General features: G+C 35.9%; 1 protein-coding gene across 1 annotated transcript in view; it reads left to right on the top strand.

Moving 5' to 3' along the window:
* The first annotated feature begins 951 nt into the window (after window positions 1-951).
* Window positions 952-20,715, top strand: part of hsd17b4 (hydroxysteroid (17-beta) dehydrogenase 4) — a 228,134-nt gene continuing 208,370 nt past the window's right edge. Inside the window, exons 1-5 of the mRNA XM_051929986.1 lie at window positions 952-1,105; window positions 2,729-2,782; window positions 8,255-8,362; window positions 10,784-10,831; window positions 12,848-12,881. Of these exons, the coding sequence (XP_051785946.1) occupies window positions 1,048-1,105; window positions 2,729-2,782; window positions 8,255-8,362; window positions 10,784-10,831; window positions 12,848-12,881 (302 nt within the window). The 5' untranslated portion in view covers window positions 952-1,047. The remainder of the gene's footprint in view (window positions 1,106-2,728; window positions 2,783-8,254; window positions 8,363-10,783; window positions 10,832-12,847; window positions 12,882-20,715) is intronic.

The raw sequence follows: 20,715 nt of genomic DNA, 5'->3' as shown, positions 1-20,715 counted from the left end.
CTATTTATTAAGAGTTTTTAAAACAAATTACATCACTTTTCCACATTGTCACCTTCGTTTGCGATGCAATTTCCCAGCGTCGTCCCAACGTTTTAACGGCCAATTACTACTACTCCCGCCTTCACCGTTCCCAATGGAAACCTTTTGAACGTCCCTCGTATGAACAACTTTTGCAACATTATAGATCGTTTAATCTGCAATTATTTAGCACCTTCTAAATGTTACCTTAAGAATTTTAGGCATGTCAGATGTCCTGTCTTATTTATTTCATGTCTCTCCTTAGCTTTTGGGTACAGAAACATATTTTATTCAGTGCATTTTGATTTGCGCAGATACGTCGGGAGTCGAGTTGTTATTACGTGGTTACATAATAATTCATTACATTTATATAGCGCTTTTCTCAGTACTCAAAGCGCTATCCACACAGGGAGGAACCGGGAAGCGAACCCACAATCTTCCACAGTCTCCTTACTGCAAAGCAGCAGCACTACCACTGGGCCATGGTTACATAATGATTTTTTATTTTCCACATACGTTTAAAACTAATGTGTTAACCCAATGTGTTAACCTTAAATTCAAGCTCATAACATGTTAACGAAACATACCTTTCAACTTTCGAAATGTATCTCAGAAGAACGATTTTTGTTAGACTTGGACTACGCGGCCACCGTAGATTCTCCTAAAGACGCAAAGGCGCTTGGCTCGCTCCTCCGCTCCACTGCACCCAAGTTAGCTTAAGCAGGTGTCTGGATGCTTAAAACTTAACAGGCACGCCCAGTGAATGTTAGAATGATGGCATACACATGGTACTTGGCGGGATAGAATTAATTTCACATTCTGCATTTCGAGTTCATTACCTCAGAAGCCCAGCTATTTTGGATCTACTTTTACCAGTTCGTCAGTTTCTCCTTTTATATTTACTACATTTCCCAGAATGCACGAGGGCTGCGCGCAGAATGACTGCGACGCTATAGGATTGGCATTGCTTACAGTTTTACTAACAGTGTCATAACACTAGTAGAGCGGAGTGAGATCGCTTTGTGCAGAATGTCTGCTCCTTTGAGGTTCGACGGGAGAGTGGTCCTGGTGACAGGGGCTGGTGGAGGCAAGTGCAACACACTAAATCATTACAGCATTCGTTATGTTCATCTGTTACTACTTAAGATATGGGACTCTAACTCCATGGAGATTTTAATTTCATTTAAGTCAGCAAAACACAGTTAATGTCTTTTCTGATGTTCCTAGAATGATTTCGTGGATCAGTTTTACACTGCAGTAATTTTACCCTTTCTTGCTGAAATGCACTGACACTGCTAAGTACACCTGCAGAATCAACGACATAACCTGTTACCGCAAATTTTAGTTAAGAAAAGTGTCGCACTTCTTGGTTAACCCTATCCATTGTCTCGAAGCAATTTTAATTACACGTCTTTCGGGGTAGAGATAATACCTTCTCGCGATCCATCACAGAACAAGTGGCTTAGAAAGTTGATGGGTGGATGAATGGATTTACAATATCTTCAAAGCAAAGCATTTTGATAGGATTCAGAACAGTGGTTTCTTTAATTGTATGGTACTTCTACTATAGATCTATTCAGTGCTAAAAAAGGAAGCCCAATTTCAAATGGTTTAGGTTCAAGTTTAAACTTCTGCTAAGGGATTAAACCATATAATATGTGCAGAGTATTGCATATAGTATAGTTAAAATTGCATAAGTAAGTGCACATTAATGGTTTGATAACACTTGTAAACACCTAGAATTTTATATTAATATGTATTTACACTAGCACAAGTAAGAGTTTAGATTCTCAATTAAAAAATAACCCATATGTAATACATGTACACTTTGTTTTTGTGCCCTGTTGTGTGGTATTTTGCAGTTAAAATAGTGTTGCTTTTGTGTTTTATTTTAAAACTAAATGTAAATATTTAATACACTCCTAAGTCTTGTCAGTGAGAATTTAATTAAATAAAAAACAATAGTGGAAAAAAAAAATTGGGGTTATATGTGCAGTTATGTTCAGTAAAATTCACTTATTTTCTTTACACGATCTTTGAAAGGTGTTGTTGAACATTGTAGGTTAGAGTTCCCCTCCATTTTGTTTTTCTTATTGTGCAATACAGAGTACCGGACAAAGTGCACAATATATCAGAGCAAACTGTGTGATAGGACAGTCTTACCCACTGCATTCATTAAGCTTTAGTAGTAAAATACGGCAAGCTACAATACACTGGTTACCATTTCCCAAAGCATCCTTATATGTAAATAACAAAAAGTTAAAGTAGCACTTAATATGTCATATAATTTATATGCTTAGAGTACACCAAGCTATCCCAGTAACTCACATGTGTAAACCTTTCAGCATCCAAATAAACATGAAATATGTTTAAACATGGTCAATATGTAGGAAGCATTTTAGATCTTTTAATTCTAACCTGCTTAAGAATGTACTTGGCAGTGAGGCCTGTTTATTACAGAAGAACAGCATGTATGTGTCTGAAATAAAGATGTAATGTTTCATTTGACTCCTATTTCCATTCTTTGTCATGCAATATTTTCCGATTTGTCCTATGGGAGATAAGTATAGTTGTCTGTATAGTTAGAGTACAGTGAACCAAAGCATTATTTATTAGCTGTTTACGCCCATCAGAGAATTGGGGATGTTGATGCATTCTCTTGTTATTAATTGCTATTAATTCTCAGAATTACTTTTTATGATCCATACAGGACTGGGAAGAGAATATGCCCTGGTTTTTGCAGAGAGAGGAGCTTCTGTTGTTGGTGAGTTTTAAGGGAAAGTACTGAGACACGAGGATAAGCGTTAATATTGAAATTTGTGTGACTTATACAGCATTATAATAAATTATAAATGTAATTAGTTAAAAATGTTGAGATACTTTAAAGTCAAGAGAGTCTACAACAGGAAATATTGAAAAGACTAAAACCGTCTGTCCATCTTTATTTTGTAATAGTATCTTTGTAATTGTTGATTTACAAAGCAACTAACAAGACTAGACACTTCCAAGAAAGTCTGACGAAAGGTCCAGCAGTTGAAGATTACATGAATTATTAACATTAGCAAAATAAAGGCTTGTGAAAATGTCTTTTATAATATACACACACAAGAAAAATTATATAAAATGTTCAGACCAATGACTCAAAAACAATTTTGTCAATATTTTGTAAGGATAAAAATAAATAAATGCGGACAAAAAATTATTAGTTACAAATACAGACAATAACCTAGAGAAAGACCAGCAAGTGAGCAAAGTAAGATTTCCATATCCTGGTGAGCTTTGGCTTATAACTTTAAGAGTACAGTCGTATGAAAAAGTTTGGGAACCCCTCTTAATTCTTTGGATTTTTGTTTATCATTGGCTGAGCTTTCAAAGTAGTAACTTCCTTTTAATATGTGACATGCCTTATGAAACCAGTAGTATTTAAGCAGTGACATTAAGTTTATTGGATTAACAGAAAATATGCGATATGCATCATAACAAAATTAGACAGGTGCATAAATTTCGGCACCCCAACAGAGATATTACATCAATACTTAGTTGAGCCTACTTTTGCAAATATAACAGCCTCTAGACGCCTCCTATAGCCTTTGATGAGTGTCTGGATTCTGGATGGAGGTATTTTTGACCATTCTTTCCATACAAAATCTCTCCAGTTCAGTTAAATTTGAATGGCTGCTGAGCACAGACAGCCTGCTTGAAATTATCCCATAGATTTTCGATAATATTCAAGTCAGGGACTGTGATGGCCATTCCAGAACATTGTACTTCTCTCTCTGCACGAATGCCTTTGTAGATTTCGAACTGTGTTTTGGGTCATTGCCTTGTTGGAATATCCAACTCCTGCATAACTTTAACTTTGTGACTGATGCTTGAACTTTATCCTGAAGAATTTGTTGATATTGGGTTGAATTCATCCGACCCTCTACTTTAACAAGGGCCCCAGTCCCTGAACTAGCCCTACAGCATGATGGAACCTCCACCAAATTTGACAGTAGGTAGCAGGTGTTTTTCTTGGAATGCGGTATTGTTCTTCTGCCATGCAAAGCGCTTTTTGTTATGACCAAATAACTTAATTTTTGTTTCATCAGTCCAAAGCACTTTTGTTCCAAAATAATAATAAATAATAATAATTCTTTACATTTATATAGCGCTTTTTCTTACTACTCACAAATGAATCTGGCTTGTCTAAATGAGCATGTGCATACAACAAGCGACTCTGTTTGTGGTGTGAGTGCAGAAAGGGCTTCTTTCTCATCATCCTGCCATATAGATGTTCCTAGGAACATCTGAGTACTGGGGTGTTTTCCGAACAAAGATTTTTAGTGAAGCAGTATTTAGTTGTATGAAATTAAATCAAATGTGAAAAACTAGCTGTGCAAAAATTTGGGTACCCTTGTAATTTTGCTGATTTTGAATGCCTGCAACTGCCCAATACTGATTACTTGCAACACCAAATTGGTTGGATTAGCTCGTTAAGCCTTGAACTTCATAAACAGGTGTGTCCAATCATGAGAAAAGGTATTTAAGGTGGTCAATTGCAAGTTGTGCTTCCCTTTGACTCTCCTCTGAAGAGTGACAGCATGGGGTCCTCAAAGCAACTCTCAAAGATCTGAAAACAAAGATTGTTCAGTATCATGGTTTAGGGGAAGGCTACAAAAAGCTACCTCAGAGGTTTAAACTGTCAGTTTCAGCTGTAAGAAATGTAATCAGGAAATGGAAGACCACAGGCACAGTTGCTGTTAAACCCAGGTCTGGCAGGCCAAGAAAAATACAGGAGCGACATATGCGCAGGATTGTGAGAATGGTTACAGACAACCCAAGATCATCTCCAAGAACCTGCAAGAACATCTTGCTACAGATGGTGTATCTGTACATCGTTCTACAATTCAGCACAATTTGCACAAAGATCAACTATATGGCAGGGTGACAAGAAGAAGCACTTTCTGCACTCACGCCACAAACAGAGTCGCTTGTTGTATGCAAATGCTCATTTAGACAAGCCAGATTCATTTTGGAACAAAGTGCTTTGGACTGATGAGACAAAACTTGAGTTACTTGGTCATAACAAAAAGTGCTTTGCATGGTGGAAGAAGAACACCACATTCCAAGAAAAACACCTGCTACCTACTGTCAAATTTGGTGGAGGTTCCATCATGCTGTGTGGCTATTTCAGGGACTGGGGCCCTTGTTAAATTCGAGGGTCGGATGAATTCAACCCAATATCAACAAATTCTTCAGGATAATGTTCAAGCATCAGTCACAAAGTTGAATTTACGTAGGGGTTGGATATTCCAACAAGACAATGACCCAAAAACACAGTTCAAAATCTACAAAGGCATTCGTGCAGAGGGAGATGTACAATGTTCTGGAATGGCCGTCACAGTCCCCTGACTTGAATATTATCAAAAATCTATGGGATGATTTGAAGCAGGCTGTCCATGCTCGGCAGCCATCAAATTTAACCGAACTGGAGAGATTTTGTATGGAAGAATGGTCAAAAATACCTCCATCCAGAATCCAGACACTCATCAAAGGCTAAAGGAGGTGTCTAGAGGCTGTTATATTTGCAAAAGGAGGTTCAACTAAGTATTGATGTAACATCTCTGTTGTGGTGCCCAAATTTATGCACCTGTCTAATTTTGTTATGATGCATATTGCATATTTTCTGTTAATTAAATAAACTTAATGTCACTGCTGAAATACTACAGTTTCCATAAGGCATGTCATATATTAAAAGGAAGTTGCTAACTTTGAAAGCTCAGCCAATGATAAACAAAAATCCAAAGAAGTAAGAGGGGTTCCCAAACTTTCTCATATGACTGTAAAATATTGCATCTTATAGCTAAATGGAACAGCTGAAAGAAGAAGATCGCTAAATCATATGATCTGTCTTTGTTATTTCACTTTCTATTGTAGTATGGTTTTGTACCATGTCAGCCATTATGGATGCAAATTGAAGTCAAGCAAAATGACACCTTTCATTGGCTAACTAAAAATAGATTTGTAATATGCAAGCTTTTGAGGCAGCTTAGGGATAATGTTTATTGTGGAATATTTTTATTGAAATCTCATATTATTTTTGGCCTTATTTGTTCGTTTCTTATAGTTCATGATTTTCATCTAAATTAAGCTAGGGTTGCAAAAAAAAGTTCCAGTTAGGCTTGCTGTGACTGCTGAATTTCCTCCAGAAGACTGCATTTTTAAATAAATCCAGTAAATTTGAAACAGTAAACTAATCCGTGATTGAAGTAACACAGAATGTTTCCCTGTTTTAAGACCAACAAATGCACAAATTTCAAAAGTTTGACTTTCAAACCACAAAAATTGAACTTTCCTGAAAAATTTTCATGAAGAATAAGTGTACCATATTTCAACACAATCAGTTCACTGGGAGCCAAGTTGTTTCACATAGCCAGACAAACTCTAAAATAACAGTAGTTGCTTTTCACATTATATATATATTTTTTTGGTATGCAAACTCACCTAAAAAAGTTCCAAAGGACATGAATCAAGGGCCCTTATGTAGTAAAACCATACCAGCTCCAGCTGCTTTCTCTCAGATACAGTATGTGAAGTTTTAATAGATGATTTGTTAATGTGAATTGGATAAATAGATTGTAGTAGAGAGCTTTTAGTGAATAGATTATAAAATGAAGTAAGCCATTTGCATGAATTAACCAGCTTAAGGTGACGTTCATCTTGATAGCAACAACAATATACAGTAGTTGCATTTTTTACTAAAGTAATGATTTTCTTTTATAAAGAAGACACCAAAGGTGAAGCTGTATCAATTAAAATAAAAATGGATGTCCAAAGGGAAAGAGTACTTTAAGAATACAGATAACAAATAACAAGAAATTGAGCAAAAAAGAGTAAACAGGAGGATAAGACCAATAACTACCAGAGAAAATTAGACATGCATGCAGAGCAAAAAGAATCCAACAAAATAACCAAGTATAAACTGTGCACAAACTTAAACTAGGTAAATTGATCATTATGGTTGTGAAACAAAATTTTGTATTGATTAAACTACATTCCGACAGTGGAGGGGCCGAGATCTCTGTTCCAGATTTTACACAAAGAGAGAGGATGATAGGAGAAATTGCACCCAAGAGAAACCAGTGCAGAAACCATCTTAAAAAAAGTATGAGTCTGCATGGCTTGAGCAAAAATCAAAGTTGTCATTAAAAGGGAAAAGAGGAGAACTCTAAATCATATACACAGAACTTGGAGTGCCCTGAGAACATGGTCATCATGAAAATCATTTAGGGAGCGGATCCGTCACTGAGACTATTAGAGTAAGAATACTCAGCATCATTAAAATATTAAAAGTCGTGGATTTGAGTGTGCCACCTGGGCACCTAGCCAGATTGTTTCTACACAAGACTCCAAACAGCACACAAAGGTTTTAACTTAACCAAAGTAAAGCTGGTCCAGTTTTATTTAATTTTATTATCAATTTTTTTATTATTTAATTTTGTTAAAAAGGATGCTCTGTCAAAATGTGTGGAGCTACCAAGGATCTCTCAAAGTCTAACAAAGACATGGAAAAAGTGAGATCTTAAAGCCAAGTAAACCCCTCCATTTTTTTTTGACCCAAGTTAGCATGGCCTATTTTAGGTTTTGGCTTCCCATATTTGCAGCTAAATTAGAAATAAGTGATCTGATTTCAGAACAGTATCATAAAAGTGGGGAAATGGAGAATATTGAAGTGATAAATCTGAAATGAGGAATTATAGTTATTTTAATAATAACTAAATGTGATTAGAAGGAAATATTTAACTTAGGCCAACTATTCGAAGGCTTATTTATCTCAGCAAATATATAGCTGATGTTGGCAATTAAATTAGAGGATAAGGCAGTCTCACCACTGAGCTATTGTTTATAAAATTCTTTGGTAGTAGGTATTGTAGAAATAAAACTGACAAGAGTTAGTATAACTATCATCTAGTCCTTTGAAGAACTCTGCTTGTTGTGAATTTTTAATTTTCACCAGTATTTGTAAGGTATTACAGCTTTAATTAGTATAAGCCAGTCATCCGTCCTTTTATGTGCCGTGACTGTTCACATTTCCAGGTGTCCTTTTTAAGAGCTATAACAATGTGTGGTGTATGACATTAACAAGAAATGCCCACTGGAGGACAGCATATCATCATGAAATTATAAACTTATGTGAATTTGTATGCCTTTAGAAATCATATGTTTTTTTGCTTTTTTTTTTGCATATTTACAGTGAATGACCTTGGAGGTAGCATGAAAGGAGAAGGCAGAAGTACTTCAGCTGCTGACAAAGTTGTTGATGAAATCAGAGCTAAAGGAGGAAAAGCTGTGGCTAACTATGGTATTGTGACAGCCTGTGTATATAATGTACTTAGCTGTTGCATTCTTAGTCTATATTGTACCTGCTGTCTTTTAAAATAATAGTTTCAGTAAATTTTTACAAAGATGCAATTTCTACATCATTAATTTCTTCTTAACATAGATAATTTCAACCCAGTGATATGTTATGATCAGAGGTGGGTAGAGTAGCCAAAAATTGTACTCAAGTAAGAGTAGCGTTACTTCAAAATAATATTACTCAAGTAGAAGTAAAAAGTAGTCATCCAATAAATTACTCAAGTAAGAGTACAAAAGTATTTGGTGAAAAGACTACTCAAGTACTGAGTAACTGTTTGATCATAGTAAATGATTTATTTTTAGAAATGTTGTAATAAGACAGACAAAACTTATAAAATAATGTGCAAATTCTGCTATTTCCAAATAATAAAATAAAAAAATGAGTAAAAATAAATAACATCTTTACAAAATAAAGATGCACAAATAACACAAAGTTCCAAATCTCAATTTTTCACAACAAAGCTTTTGAAGCCAATACCTACAGTAGGTAACATGTATGTTTGAACAGTGCAAACTACTTACAGTGACGAGATAACTTGTACACTGTCAGTATAATACTGCATATTCACTTGCCCTCCAAATAGCACAGCTGATAGAAAATAACATCAGAACAAGGCAACTTGTGCACGTACATGAAGTTTCCCTTTACCTTGACTATCTGTGGCTGTGCATGTTTGGTTAAAACGTGTTTATTCTTCACTCAGTGAAGTGATGGTTAAGCTTCAGCAGGAGTTGGCTCTCATTTTTCATGTACAGTGGAACTTTGGATTGCGAGTAACTTGGTTTGCGAGTGTTTTGCAAGATGAGCTAAAATTTTTAATAAATTTTGATTTGATAAACAAGCGAGGTCTTTCAATACGAGTAGTCCATATACGCTTTGTCTGCCGAGTGTCACGTGATCACAACTGAGCTGATGGTTCTTCTCTCTCTCACTTCAGGATTGTGGGCAATCGTCAGTCGCATGCCTCACTCATATAGTCAACATCTGTATGAGCGTATGCTGTTTACTACAGCATTGTGACCATGTGTGTGTGCTGTGACGTGTGAGTCCCCGTTTTGGACCCCAAAACATGAAGCTGAGTCTCAGTACTTTAGCGACACCATCTTTATTCAGCTTGAAACAGGAACAGCGCGATTATTTATTGTAGCGGGATCTGCCACTCTTCTATACACAGACAGAGCAGTCAGGCAGGGTCATGCCCAGGTTAGTGGCCAAGTAATACTGTGCCCTGCGCATTTATAATGTTCCTTGTTTCCTTGTATCACCCATCAACGGTAGGTGCTTATAGCATGACTGCGATCTTTTCGGATTCGCTTTTACGGCGAACTGCTACAGTGCTGGGTGCCTGCGGTTGCTTCAGGATGCTCTTCCTGAACGTGGCGTGTCGTCCCGTTGGATGAAATCCCACCAAGAGTTTTGAAACTCACTCACACCAGCCATGATTCTCTTCAAAGGAAAAGTGCAGGTTAATTTGTTTTATGAATTTTTACTTTATATTTCGTATTAATCATTTTTGTATGAATAGTTTTGGGTTGTGGAATGAATCATCTGAGTTTACATTATTTCTTATGGGGAATTCACTTTGATATATGAGTGTTTTGAATTGCGAGCACGTTTCCGGAACGAATTATGCTCACAAACCAACATTCCACTTGTATTCTTTCTTTCCCTGTCCGCTGTCTGTGAGGAGTTTGTGCCGCTATGCCGCCACAGTTTGTTTGTGGTCATGTGACTGCATGGCTACGTCTGATTTGTGAAACGGAGTCTTGTGATTATTGTTGCTACGTCTGATTGGTGAAATGGAGTCTTGTGATTATTATTGATACATCTGATTGGTGAAACAGTCATGCACAAGATCCACAGGCGGCTTCACTCTGGCAAAAATATAGCATATCTAATGGAAAAAAAGTAACGATTCGAGTGTTGCCCAATGTAGCGGAGTAAGAGTAGAGTTTCTTCTTCACAAATGTACTAAAGTAAAAAGTATGGTGCAGTAAAACTACTCTTAGAAGTAAATTTTTTTTTAAAAAGTTACTCAAGTAAATGTAATGGAGTAAATGTAACTCGTTACTACCCACCTCTGGTTATGATGAGCTGTGATGATTTTCATTCTTGTTATTTGTAAAATTAATATTTTGATCTTATTCTCATTAATAGTATCACTTCAAAGTGTTCTGAATTGTCCTTTATTTTCTTTTATTGATTCTATAATAGAATGAACATTTGTTTACTTTGTCTTTTAGAAATTAATGCTTAGTAAAATTTCTAGATGTATTTATCATTATAGCTGCCTATCTACCTTTCCTTTTCAATAGTGCACTCTCTGTTATTAAGTTTTTTTTTTGTTTTTTTTGCAAAATGCAGACTCAGTGGAAGATGGGGAACGACTGATTCAGACAGCTTTGGATGCATTGGAAGAATAGGTATTTTTTAATGAAAACAGAGTATTATTATAGCTGAATTTCTCTAGGCATTTTCTTAGAATTTCAGATGTGACAATCTTTTTAAATTATGTGAGAAAAATAGAATATTTCAATATACAGTGCATCCGGAAAGAATTCACAGCGCATCAGTTTTGCCACATTTTGTTATGTTACAGCCTTATTCCAAAATGGATTAAATTCATTTTTTTCCTCAGAATTCTACACACAACACCCAATAATGACAACGTGAAAAAAGTTTACTTGAGGTTTTTGCAAATTTATTAAAAATAAAAAAAACTGAGAAATCCCATATACATAAGTATTCACAGCCTTTGCTCAATACTTTGTCAATGCACCTTTGGCAGCAATTACAGCCTCAAGTCTTTTTGAATATGATGCCACAAGCTTGGCACACCTATCCTTGGCCAGTTTCGCCCATTCCTCTTTGCAGCACCTCTCAAGCTCCATCAGGTTGGATGGGAAGCGTCGGTGCACAGCCATTTTAAGATCTCTCCAGAGATGTTCAATCAGATTCAAGTCTGGGCTCTGGCTGGGCCACTCAAGGACATTCACAGAGTTGTCCTGAAGCCACTCCTTTGATATCTTGGTAGTGTGCTTAGGATCGTTGTCCTGCTGAAAGATGAACCGTTGCTCCAGTCTGAGGTCAAGAGCGCTCTGGAGCAGGTTTTCATCCAGGATGTCTCTGTACATTGCTGCAGTCATCTTTCCCTTTATCCTGACTAGTCTCCCAGTCCCAGCCACTGAAAAACATCCCCACAGCATGATGCTGCCACCACCATGCTTCACTCTAGGGATGGTATTGGCCTGGTGTCCTCCAAACATTTCGCCTGGCATTCACACCAAAGAGTTCAATCTTTGTCTCATCAGACCAGAGAATTTTGTTTCTCATGGTCTAAGAGTCCATCAGGTGCCTTTTGGCAAAGTCCAGGCGGGCTGCCATGTGCCTTTTACTAAGGACTGGCTTCCATCTGGCCACTCTACCATACAGGCCTGATTGGTGGATTGCTGCAGAGATGGTTGTCCTTCTGGAAGGTTCTCCTCTCTCCACAGAGGACCTCTGGAGCTCTGACAGAGTGACCATCGGGTTCTTGTCACCTCCCTGACTAAGGCCCTTCTCCCCCGATCGCTCAGTTAGATGGCCGGCCAGCTCTAGGAAGAGTCCCTGGTGGTTTTGAATTTCTTCCACTTACGGATGATGGAGGCCACTGTGCTCATTGGGACCTTCAAAGCAGCAGAAATTTTTCTGTAACCTTCCCCAGATTTGTGCCTCAAGACAATCCTGTCTCGGAGGTCTACAGACAATTCCTTTGACTTCATGCTTGGTTTGTGCTCTGACATGAACTGTCAACTGTGGGACCTTATATAGACAGGTGTGTGCCTTTCCAAATCATGTCCAATCAACTGTATTTACTACAGGTGGACTCCAATTAAGCTACAGAAACATCTCAAGGATGATCAGGGGAAACAGGATGCACCTGAGCTCAGTTTTTAGCTTCATGGCAAAGGCTGTGAAATACTTATGTACATGTGCTTTCTCAGTTTTTTTTATTTTTAATAAATTTGCAAAAACCTCAAGTAAACTTTTTTCACATTGTCATTATGGTGTTTTGTTGTTTAGAATTCTGAGGAAAAAATGAATTTAATCCATTTTGGAATAAGGCTGTAACATAACAAAATGTGGAAAAAGTGATGTGCTGTGAATTCTTTCCGGATGCACTGTATAAACTATAAATTTAGGTTCAGCAGATAATACAATGGTATGTTTAGTTTGTTAAGTACTTTTATATATCTAGAGCTACTAGAGGATGCTTCTTTAGGGGTCGTATGTTTAGAGCAAAACTTTGGTAATAATACCAAAATGAAAATTGTGCAATGCTTTTGCCTAACACAGAGTGCCAGCTATGCCATATTATATTTTAAACTGAGAATAGGTCATACTAGACAACATGTTACTCCATATGCAATAAAAATGTGCCTTTTGTTCTTTTTTTGATAGATATTCTTGTTAACAATGCTGGGTGAGTATTCTTAACATCAAATGTACAGTTTGTGCGTGTTATTTATTTTTTAATTCAGGAATAACTTATTTGTTTGTAGTATGGGTCAACTATAAACACATAATCATTCAAATGGTTATCTGATTTGACTTTAATCCTATCTAATAATTAGATATGTACTGTAGTTCAAGTCATAAGTTCTAAGAGCTGTTTTTTGTTTCATTCTGCTTTTTCTGATGTTTTTCTGTCTCCCAACCCAAAAATATCATACACACATGTTGAAATTTTAGGCTTTGTATGTAGTCACATTGAACCAAATACCTATGTACCAGCATAGTATATTTTTTTCAGAGATTTTACAAAAGCTTAATGTATCCATTTAACTTATGTGTTTAGCATTTTATAATGGTTTAAATGTTATGTTGCCAAAATTTTCCTACTCAGGTTTGTCAGTATTGAAGATTTTGCAGCACCTAGGTTCTATGTTTAAAAATTTGGTACAGAGTCAAAATGCAGAGATGATAATTGAGAATATCTTTGTATGTAAGATACACTATTTTTGTTTATTTTGAAAACTGATAAACATTAACTTTGTAAAAATCAGTAATGGTCCTAACTAGAGGTTAATGTGAGATAAAATCATATTTAAATTAATGTGTAACTAGAGGGCTTCGCCCCCTGCTTGCTTCACTTGCCAACCACCCAACCCCCTACCCCCACCTGAGCTACGCACCATTGTGAAAAAGGGGGCTGAACGCACCCCATGGAGACCGTGGTCGCTCCTCCGGAACCACCCTTAACCGGTGATACAATGGGGGAAAAAAAAAATAAAAATAAAAAAATATATATTATATATATATATATATATATATATATATATATATATATATATATATATATATATATATATATATATAGTATATATATATAATTTTTTTTTTTTTTTTTTTTTTTTTAAAAACTCCTCTTTGCTCGATCAGCTGATGGCTTGCTGCTACTGCCCGTGCCACGTGATTTGCATCTTGTGCGGCACTTCAAATGTTTAAAAGCCTGTACTGCAGGCTCACTGCCTCACTTATCTCACTGCCTTGTCTCTCTTCTCCCCCAGACATCCTCAAACACTATTTGATCTCTGTTCGCTGTTCCGTTATTTCTGCGAGTAATATTTTCCGCTTGTTTGCACTAATGCGATCTTTAGTATCATTTTTTGAGACTTTCGAATTTTCCTACTTCTGTTATCTCTACATGTGTATCGTGCCAACGTTTTTTGAATTCTTTACTGCGTTCTAATTTGTCATCTACTCTTTGTCTTTTTCTGGCCCCAGGTGTGGTTAAATCTCTTGACACAAAGTCTAGTCTCACGGGACATGAAAGTATTTTTCTGAGAAAGTCACATCTCATCTCTCTGAACCCATCTCGTCCCAAGTTTTTTGTATATAATAGAGAGATGTAGCATATTTATCTATTCATTCTCTGAACTTGTGTTTTTCAATACAGCATTAAGTAGGAAATTAATAGATAACAAACATTTGTTACATATATAATGTATCATGCTTCATTTTATAAAAACATCTACAACTGTATAATATGAATAACTGCTCAGCTGACCTCTACAAAGTATAGAAAGGATTCTGCGCATTTTACTGAACCACTTTAGGGTTTCTTTAGAGCTTCTTGGTTTTTTCTCCATATGTGATTGTACTTTTTTTCCATTTCCAAGTACTCTTTAAAATGGGGGAGATTAACTAACTGACCACGCTGTAACCTAAATTAGCCTTAAATTTCAAGTTTAGTGGCAGATAAATATAAGATTATTTCTTAATGAGATGCAGATAATTAAAATCTGAGCCATTTACAGTGGCTTCAGAAATCATTCAGACCCCTTCACTTCTTTACAGATTTTGTTATGTTGTAGCTTTATGATAAAATAGTTAAAATTCATGTTTCCCCTCATTGAGCAACATTCAGGACCCCAGAATGGAAAAGAGGTAAACAAGATATTAGAAATTTTTGCAAATTTATTAAAAAAAAAACAAAACTGAAATATATTGACACAAGTATGAAGATAATTTACTGGGTACTTCATTGAAGCGTTTCTGGCAGTTATTACTACCTGGATTCTTGAGCATAATTCAACAAGCTTCATACACCTGGATTTGGGGGATTTTCTGTTATTCTTCTCTGCAGATCCTCTGAAGTCTGCTAAGTGGGGTGGAATACACCTGGATTTGGGGATTTTCTGTTATTCTTCTCTGCAGATCCTCTGAAGTCTGCTAAGTGGGGTGGAGAGTATTAATAGACAGCTATTTTTAGGTCTTTCCAGAGACATGTAATTGGGTTCAAGTCTAGGCTTTAGCTTTGGCCACTCGGAAACATTCACAGAGTTTTTTTTATGTCACTCCTGTGTTGTCTTTGCACTGTGCTTAGGGTCCTATTGGAAGGTGAATGTTCAGCCCAATCTGAGGTTCAGAGTGCTCTGGAGCAAGTGTTTGGAAATGATATCTCTGTACTTTGCTCCATTTGGCCTTCCCTCAACCCTGACTAGTCTTAAGGTTAACTAAAAAGTAGTGACTTGCTAAACCATATGTATTTTTAGCATAGCCATCTAGGGCCATTAAAACAAAAGGAATTGATAGCTCATTTTTTATTTTTAAGATTATGGTAAGTCTGGTACAAAATACAGATTTACATGTTGACTTTGTTAACTGAACTAGAGTTATTCTTTAAGTTTAAAATAAAAATATATTTTTAGTTATATTTAGTTTGAGGATCATGTGAAAATATAGTCCCCTCCACAATTATTGGTATCCCTGGTAAAAATGACTGAAAAAGGTTGTAAAAAAAGAAAAATCATCTTTTGGTGAATGGCGTTATAAATTGTATTTTCGTTTTCCATAAGGCAGAGTAGGGCATTCATAAAAAAAAAAAAAAAAAAAGTTTTATTCTTAAACGTGTGATTTAACATTTACTTGCAGACAATTACTGTTTTTTTACTTGTGTTACCTGGCACATTTTACAATGGTAGATTCTTGTTGATGTGAAGGTTTGAAAAATAGTTTTGCAAAATGTCTTTGTAGAACAGTTTTCACTCCCCCAACTAACACACATATATATATATATATATATTGTGATCTCCAGGGAGCACACGGCTCCCCAAACACCCGAACACGCCAGCCACAGGCACAAGTGTTGCACCAAACAAGACTTTTATTTCTGTCCTTTCTGGGGGCACGCTTCCAAATAACTGTTCCCACAGCACCAAGTACAGTTCCAAGCACAATACAGCACACAGAAAAAACCCTTGGCTTTCACTTCTTTCTAGTCCTTCTGCCTCTACTCCTCCACTGGCAAGTTTTGTCCCTCTTCCTACTGACACTGGTTCCCTTAGTAGTGGCAGCTGTCTCCTTTTATAGGTCATACAGTGAAACGAAACAACATTCCTCCAGGACCATGGTGCTACATAGAACACAGGACAACGAAGAATCCACGACACATAACATAAAGACACATAATATATAACAAGGTGCATGTGAGTCAAATGTACAAACATTTGCAACATTGCAGAGCAGAACACATACAGTATATCAGATATCAGATCGGTCCATGAGTGTTGAGGAATCTGCTCCTCCTGCTTGGAGGAAAAAACTGTTACACATTCTGGTGGTAAGGGCCCAAATGCTTGGGTACCTCTTTCCCAATGGCAGAAGTGTAAACAGTGAGTGTGAAGAGTGTGTTGGGTCATTCACAATGCTGGTGGCTTTCCGGATGCAGCATGTGGTGTAAATGTCCATGATGGAAGGAAGAGAGACACCAATGATCTTCTCAGCTGTCTTCACTATCTGTTGTAGGGCATTACGATCCCCGACCATACAATTTCCAAACCAGACAGTGATGCAGTTGCTCAGGATGCTCTCTGTGGTTCCACTGTAGAATGTTGTGAGAATAGCTGGTGGAAGATGGGCTTTTCTCAGCCTACGCAGGAAGTAGAGCCATTGCTGGGCTTTCTTGGCTAAAGAGCTGGTGTTGTAGGACCAGGTGAGGTTCTCTGCCAGGTGGACACCCAGGAATTTGGTGCTATTGACTACCTCCACAGTTGAGCTGTCAATGTTCAGTGGCAGATGGTCACTCTTAGTCGTCCTAAAGTCAACAATCATCTCCTTTGTTTTGTCTACATTCAGAGACAGGTGATTGGCTTTACACCAGTCCGTTAACCGCTGCACCTCCTCTCTGTATGCTGACTCAGGTTAAAAGATTGTAGCTCACAAATGAGTTGATGGTCATATTATCATATGCTCTAAGCAAACATAAATAAATGTTTTTTGTTTGCCTTGCAAGAACAATTTGATTGGAACTTTTAAGTTAAAACATGCAGAATTTATAAATAATAGGCATAATACCTGTAGTCCTGCACTAAAACTGAAGCGTGGTGTCATTATTTGGTGGAATTATTTTTTTTCATTATGAATTCACTTCTGTACCTTGTATGCCTTGTGAACCTGAAGTGAGTGTTAGACTCTTTCAAACTCTGCAGATGATTTTATAAAGGCCTGATTTTTCTTTTCTGTCTGCTGTTTAATGCAACTGTGAAGGTAAATTTCTTGTTTTCTTGTGTGAACTTTCAACTTTAATATTCACAGATTCTATGTAATTTTAATATACTTGAAAAAAAAATGTTAGAGGATTTATTAGTTGGCTGCCAATTCATGATCCCAGTTGTACACTAAGCTGCTCCTCTTCTTTTGGTGATGGAAAAGCATTCTGTGCTACATTATAGTTAGGAGATTGCTCTTATCATCTTAGGAAAACAGCATATTAACCCTCTACAAATTGTTTATCTGCAAACCTCCAGATATTGTTAAAAGTCTCATAAAAAAATTTTTTTTGTTGCAGTCAATTCATTTTAGAATATCATTTATGAATATCTGAATACAAATTAAGAAAAGTACAAAAAATATCATTGATACGTTGGCATTGCACATAGCCTGTAATTTAATAAATCAAACCTCTGTGATTCCTGTAACTTTAGTTTATGTTTAGTCTAATATTTTTTGCAGCTTGCAGTGATTAGATAATATGGCAGTTGTGTTGCTTTGGTTGATTACTCAAACAAAAGGACTTTGGTGACAGTGGGAGTTGCTCATTGAATCAGATTTATAGTATTTGGACTTGGGAAGAAATAAAGATCAGCACAAAGCCGCTTTTTCCTCCTGTTGAAATGGATTTATGCTATCAATAGGCAGGTCATCATATTTAAACAATGCTACAGGTTAAGAAAGAGACTGAAGTGCTTTTATGCATAAGCATTACTCATTACAATCTGGAGGGTTTAGCTAAATTAAATTAAATATTTTAGTGCTTTAAACTTCATTGCAATTACTGACTGATGTTCACTTATTTCTATAAGCCTCCATGACAGGTGATTTAAAATAGACAAAAATGATACAATTTGCAGAGAAGGAGCTTACAGAATTAGAAACACAGATTATGCAATTTATACTATGAGAGTAGAGTGGCAGTAAAATCTGTTGGTACAGAATAAACATCTATAAAATAAAATAAACACAGATATATGCTGGGTTTTGATTTGGATCTGATTATATTGTTTTTACTAATATTATTTTATGGAAAATAATAGTTCATTGTAGAAAATGAGAGAGATTTAACTTGGTTAAATAATTATCTTTTTAATTAATATATTTATTTCGATAAGGCTTGTACTTTATTTACTGGCTGTTAGACTTATATCAAGGAAACTGAAACACACTCATTTTTAAGAAATAGAAAAATACAATTTACTGATAAACATGAGTATAGAAATATGTTAACTGTGCATATACTACTGTATATATTGATATATACATTAAGATGCAAACAGATTAGACAAACATGTAACATAGAAGAGGCTGGTTGTTTATTGGTTATTTAGAGTTCTAATCTATCTTGGCACCGATTGTTTTACAATACCAAGTCTTTAAAGAAGATTGTTGTTGCTCCAGGTCCAAGTGGAGGGTTCTTCTTGTGTTGGAGTGCACAGTTTCTGTTAGCTGCATAACAAGACTGTATGGGGCAAGTAGTGTTAAAAAAAATGCATTTGTTTCATTATATTCTGTACGGTGGTTTGTTCATAGATGACGAAACATGTTAGTTGTCACACTAGTGTATCTTTAACAACAACTGATTTCCAACTTAGTTTGCAGATTGCCATCTTTTGAGCAACATCCGTTTTTTTAAAAGCCAAACCACTTCCATGCAAGTGAGGATAATACACGTCTAGCAGTTAAATCTGATGAATGATGGTGTCTGTATTTTGTCTCCTGGCACTGTCTATTCACTGATTTTTAACTAGATACGTTAGCTTAACTTTTGGAGCAGTGCGGTGAACATGTATGCCTATACTAGCGTCCTGCATGTACTCTCAATGCACAAACACAGTAGTCTGTCCTACCAGGCTCATGTAGTCTCACTGTATCAGACATGTTTGGAGACAGCCATGAGTGAATTTTGCTTAAAACTGTATGGGAACAATTAGATGGCTTAGTAGGGGTGAGGATTTTAGAACTTCAAAGAGCAAAGGTGATGTTAGTGTACTCGTTATTTTAATAGTTAATGTTATATTTTTCAGAACAGATTTTATTTTAAATTTTCACATTCAGCTTATCCAAGGGTGAAGCATGTTTCATGTTATTTTGGTTAAAAATTTGAGGATTTATTTATCTATGGATCTGCAAGTGTATATTGTACTAATTATTTTATGTTTCATTGTAGTTTTATGAACTGTATTTTTGTGACTGTGTGACATTCAACATGGCTGTTGCTGGGCAATTTTGTATTCTTTTAGTATTTTGTATTCTTTAGTTTGTCGCATTGATTTGTAATGCTGTTGGTAACCCCAGCTCAATTTTGAAGTGCGTACTGTAATTCTTCTTGTTTTGCATTAAAAGAAGATACTGACAATTATTCTATGTTCATGTCCTAAGTTTTAAAAAGCATGTTTTATGAAGTTAGCAAACAACCTGAAGAAAGAGAGTTTTTTATTTAATCAATGTAGAAAAGGAAGTAAATGCAATTTGACTGTCAATTAATAAACTACAGAATGTTCAAAGTAAGGGTGAAAATTCACAGTAGTTATGCAAACAAACGTTTTACACAGTTACCATACATTTACCAATACAGAATTTACATTTCAAACTGTTAGACCATCTTTAAGTACATTACATTTTATTAATTAGAAATTTTCTTTTTTTATTGTAAATAACTACTGTCTTCTTACATTAAAAACTAGTAGTGTTTCCAGAATTCTGTTACAATGTAGGTCACAACAATGTATACAGTTGTTTTCCTGAAGCAACCCTCCATTAGATCTTTTCTTGTTTATTATACCATGTAAACTGAGTGTGTTGAACATATTTTTTTCTATCAGGAGGTAAACTGTACTCCCGCAAAATAATGAAGTGTGACATACCATATTAGTGCCCATCTTAGTAATGCAGTGTGTAGAGTGGCAACGTCTTGTATGATGAGTAAATGCTAAATGGTACAATGGATATCCTTGTCAGTTCAGTGCTTAAGAGCGATACCCCCAAAAATCTTTTATCCATGTGATTTGCTTACATTTTGATAAAGAGGGATTTGTATGTGTGGAAAACAACTAAATTTTCTTTAACTTAATAAAGAAAAATAGATCTTATGAATATAGCAAAACAACACACTTCTGAATAGGACTGTTAAGCACACTTATTTTAATTATTTTTGCATCTTTGGGTTTGTTGAAAGAGAAGGCAAATGATGATATATAAACTGCTTAAATCAATTATTAATTTTATATTTGGAAATAATTATATTAATATCAACTATT

The sequence above is a fragment of the Erpetoichthys calabaricus genome, chromosome 7 (genome assembly GCF_900747795.2).
Source record: "Erpetoichthys calabaricus chromosome 7, fErpCal1.3, whole genome shotgun sequence".
Classification (NCBI taxonomy): domain Eukaryota; kingdom Metazoa; phylum Chordata; class Cladistia; order Polypteriformes; family Polypteridae; genus Erpetoichthys; species Erpetoichthys calabaricus.
The sequence above is the reverse complement of the archived record's forward strand: the minus strand, read 5'-3'. Positions and strand labels throughout refer to the sequence as shown.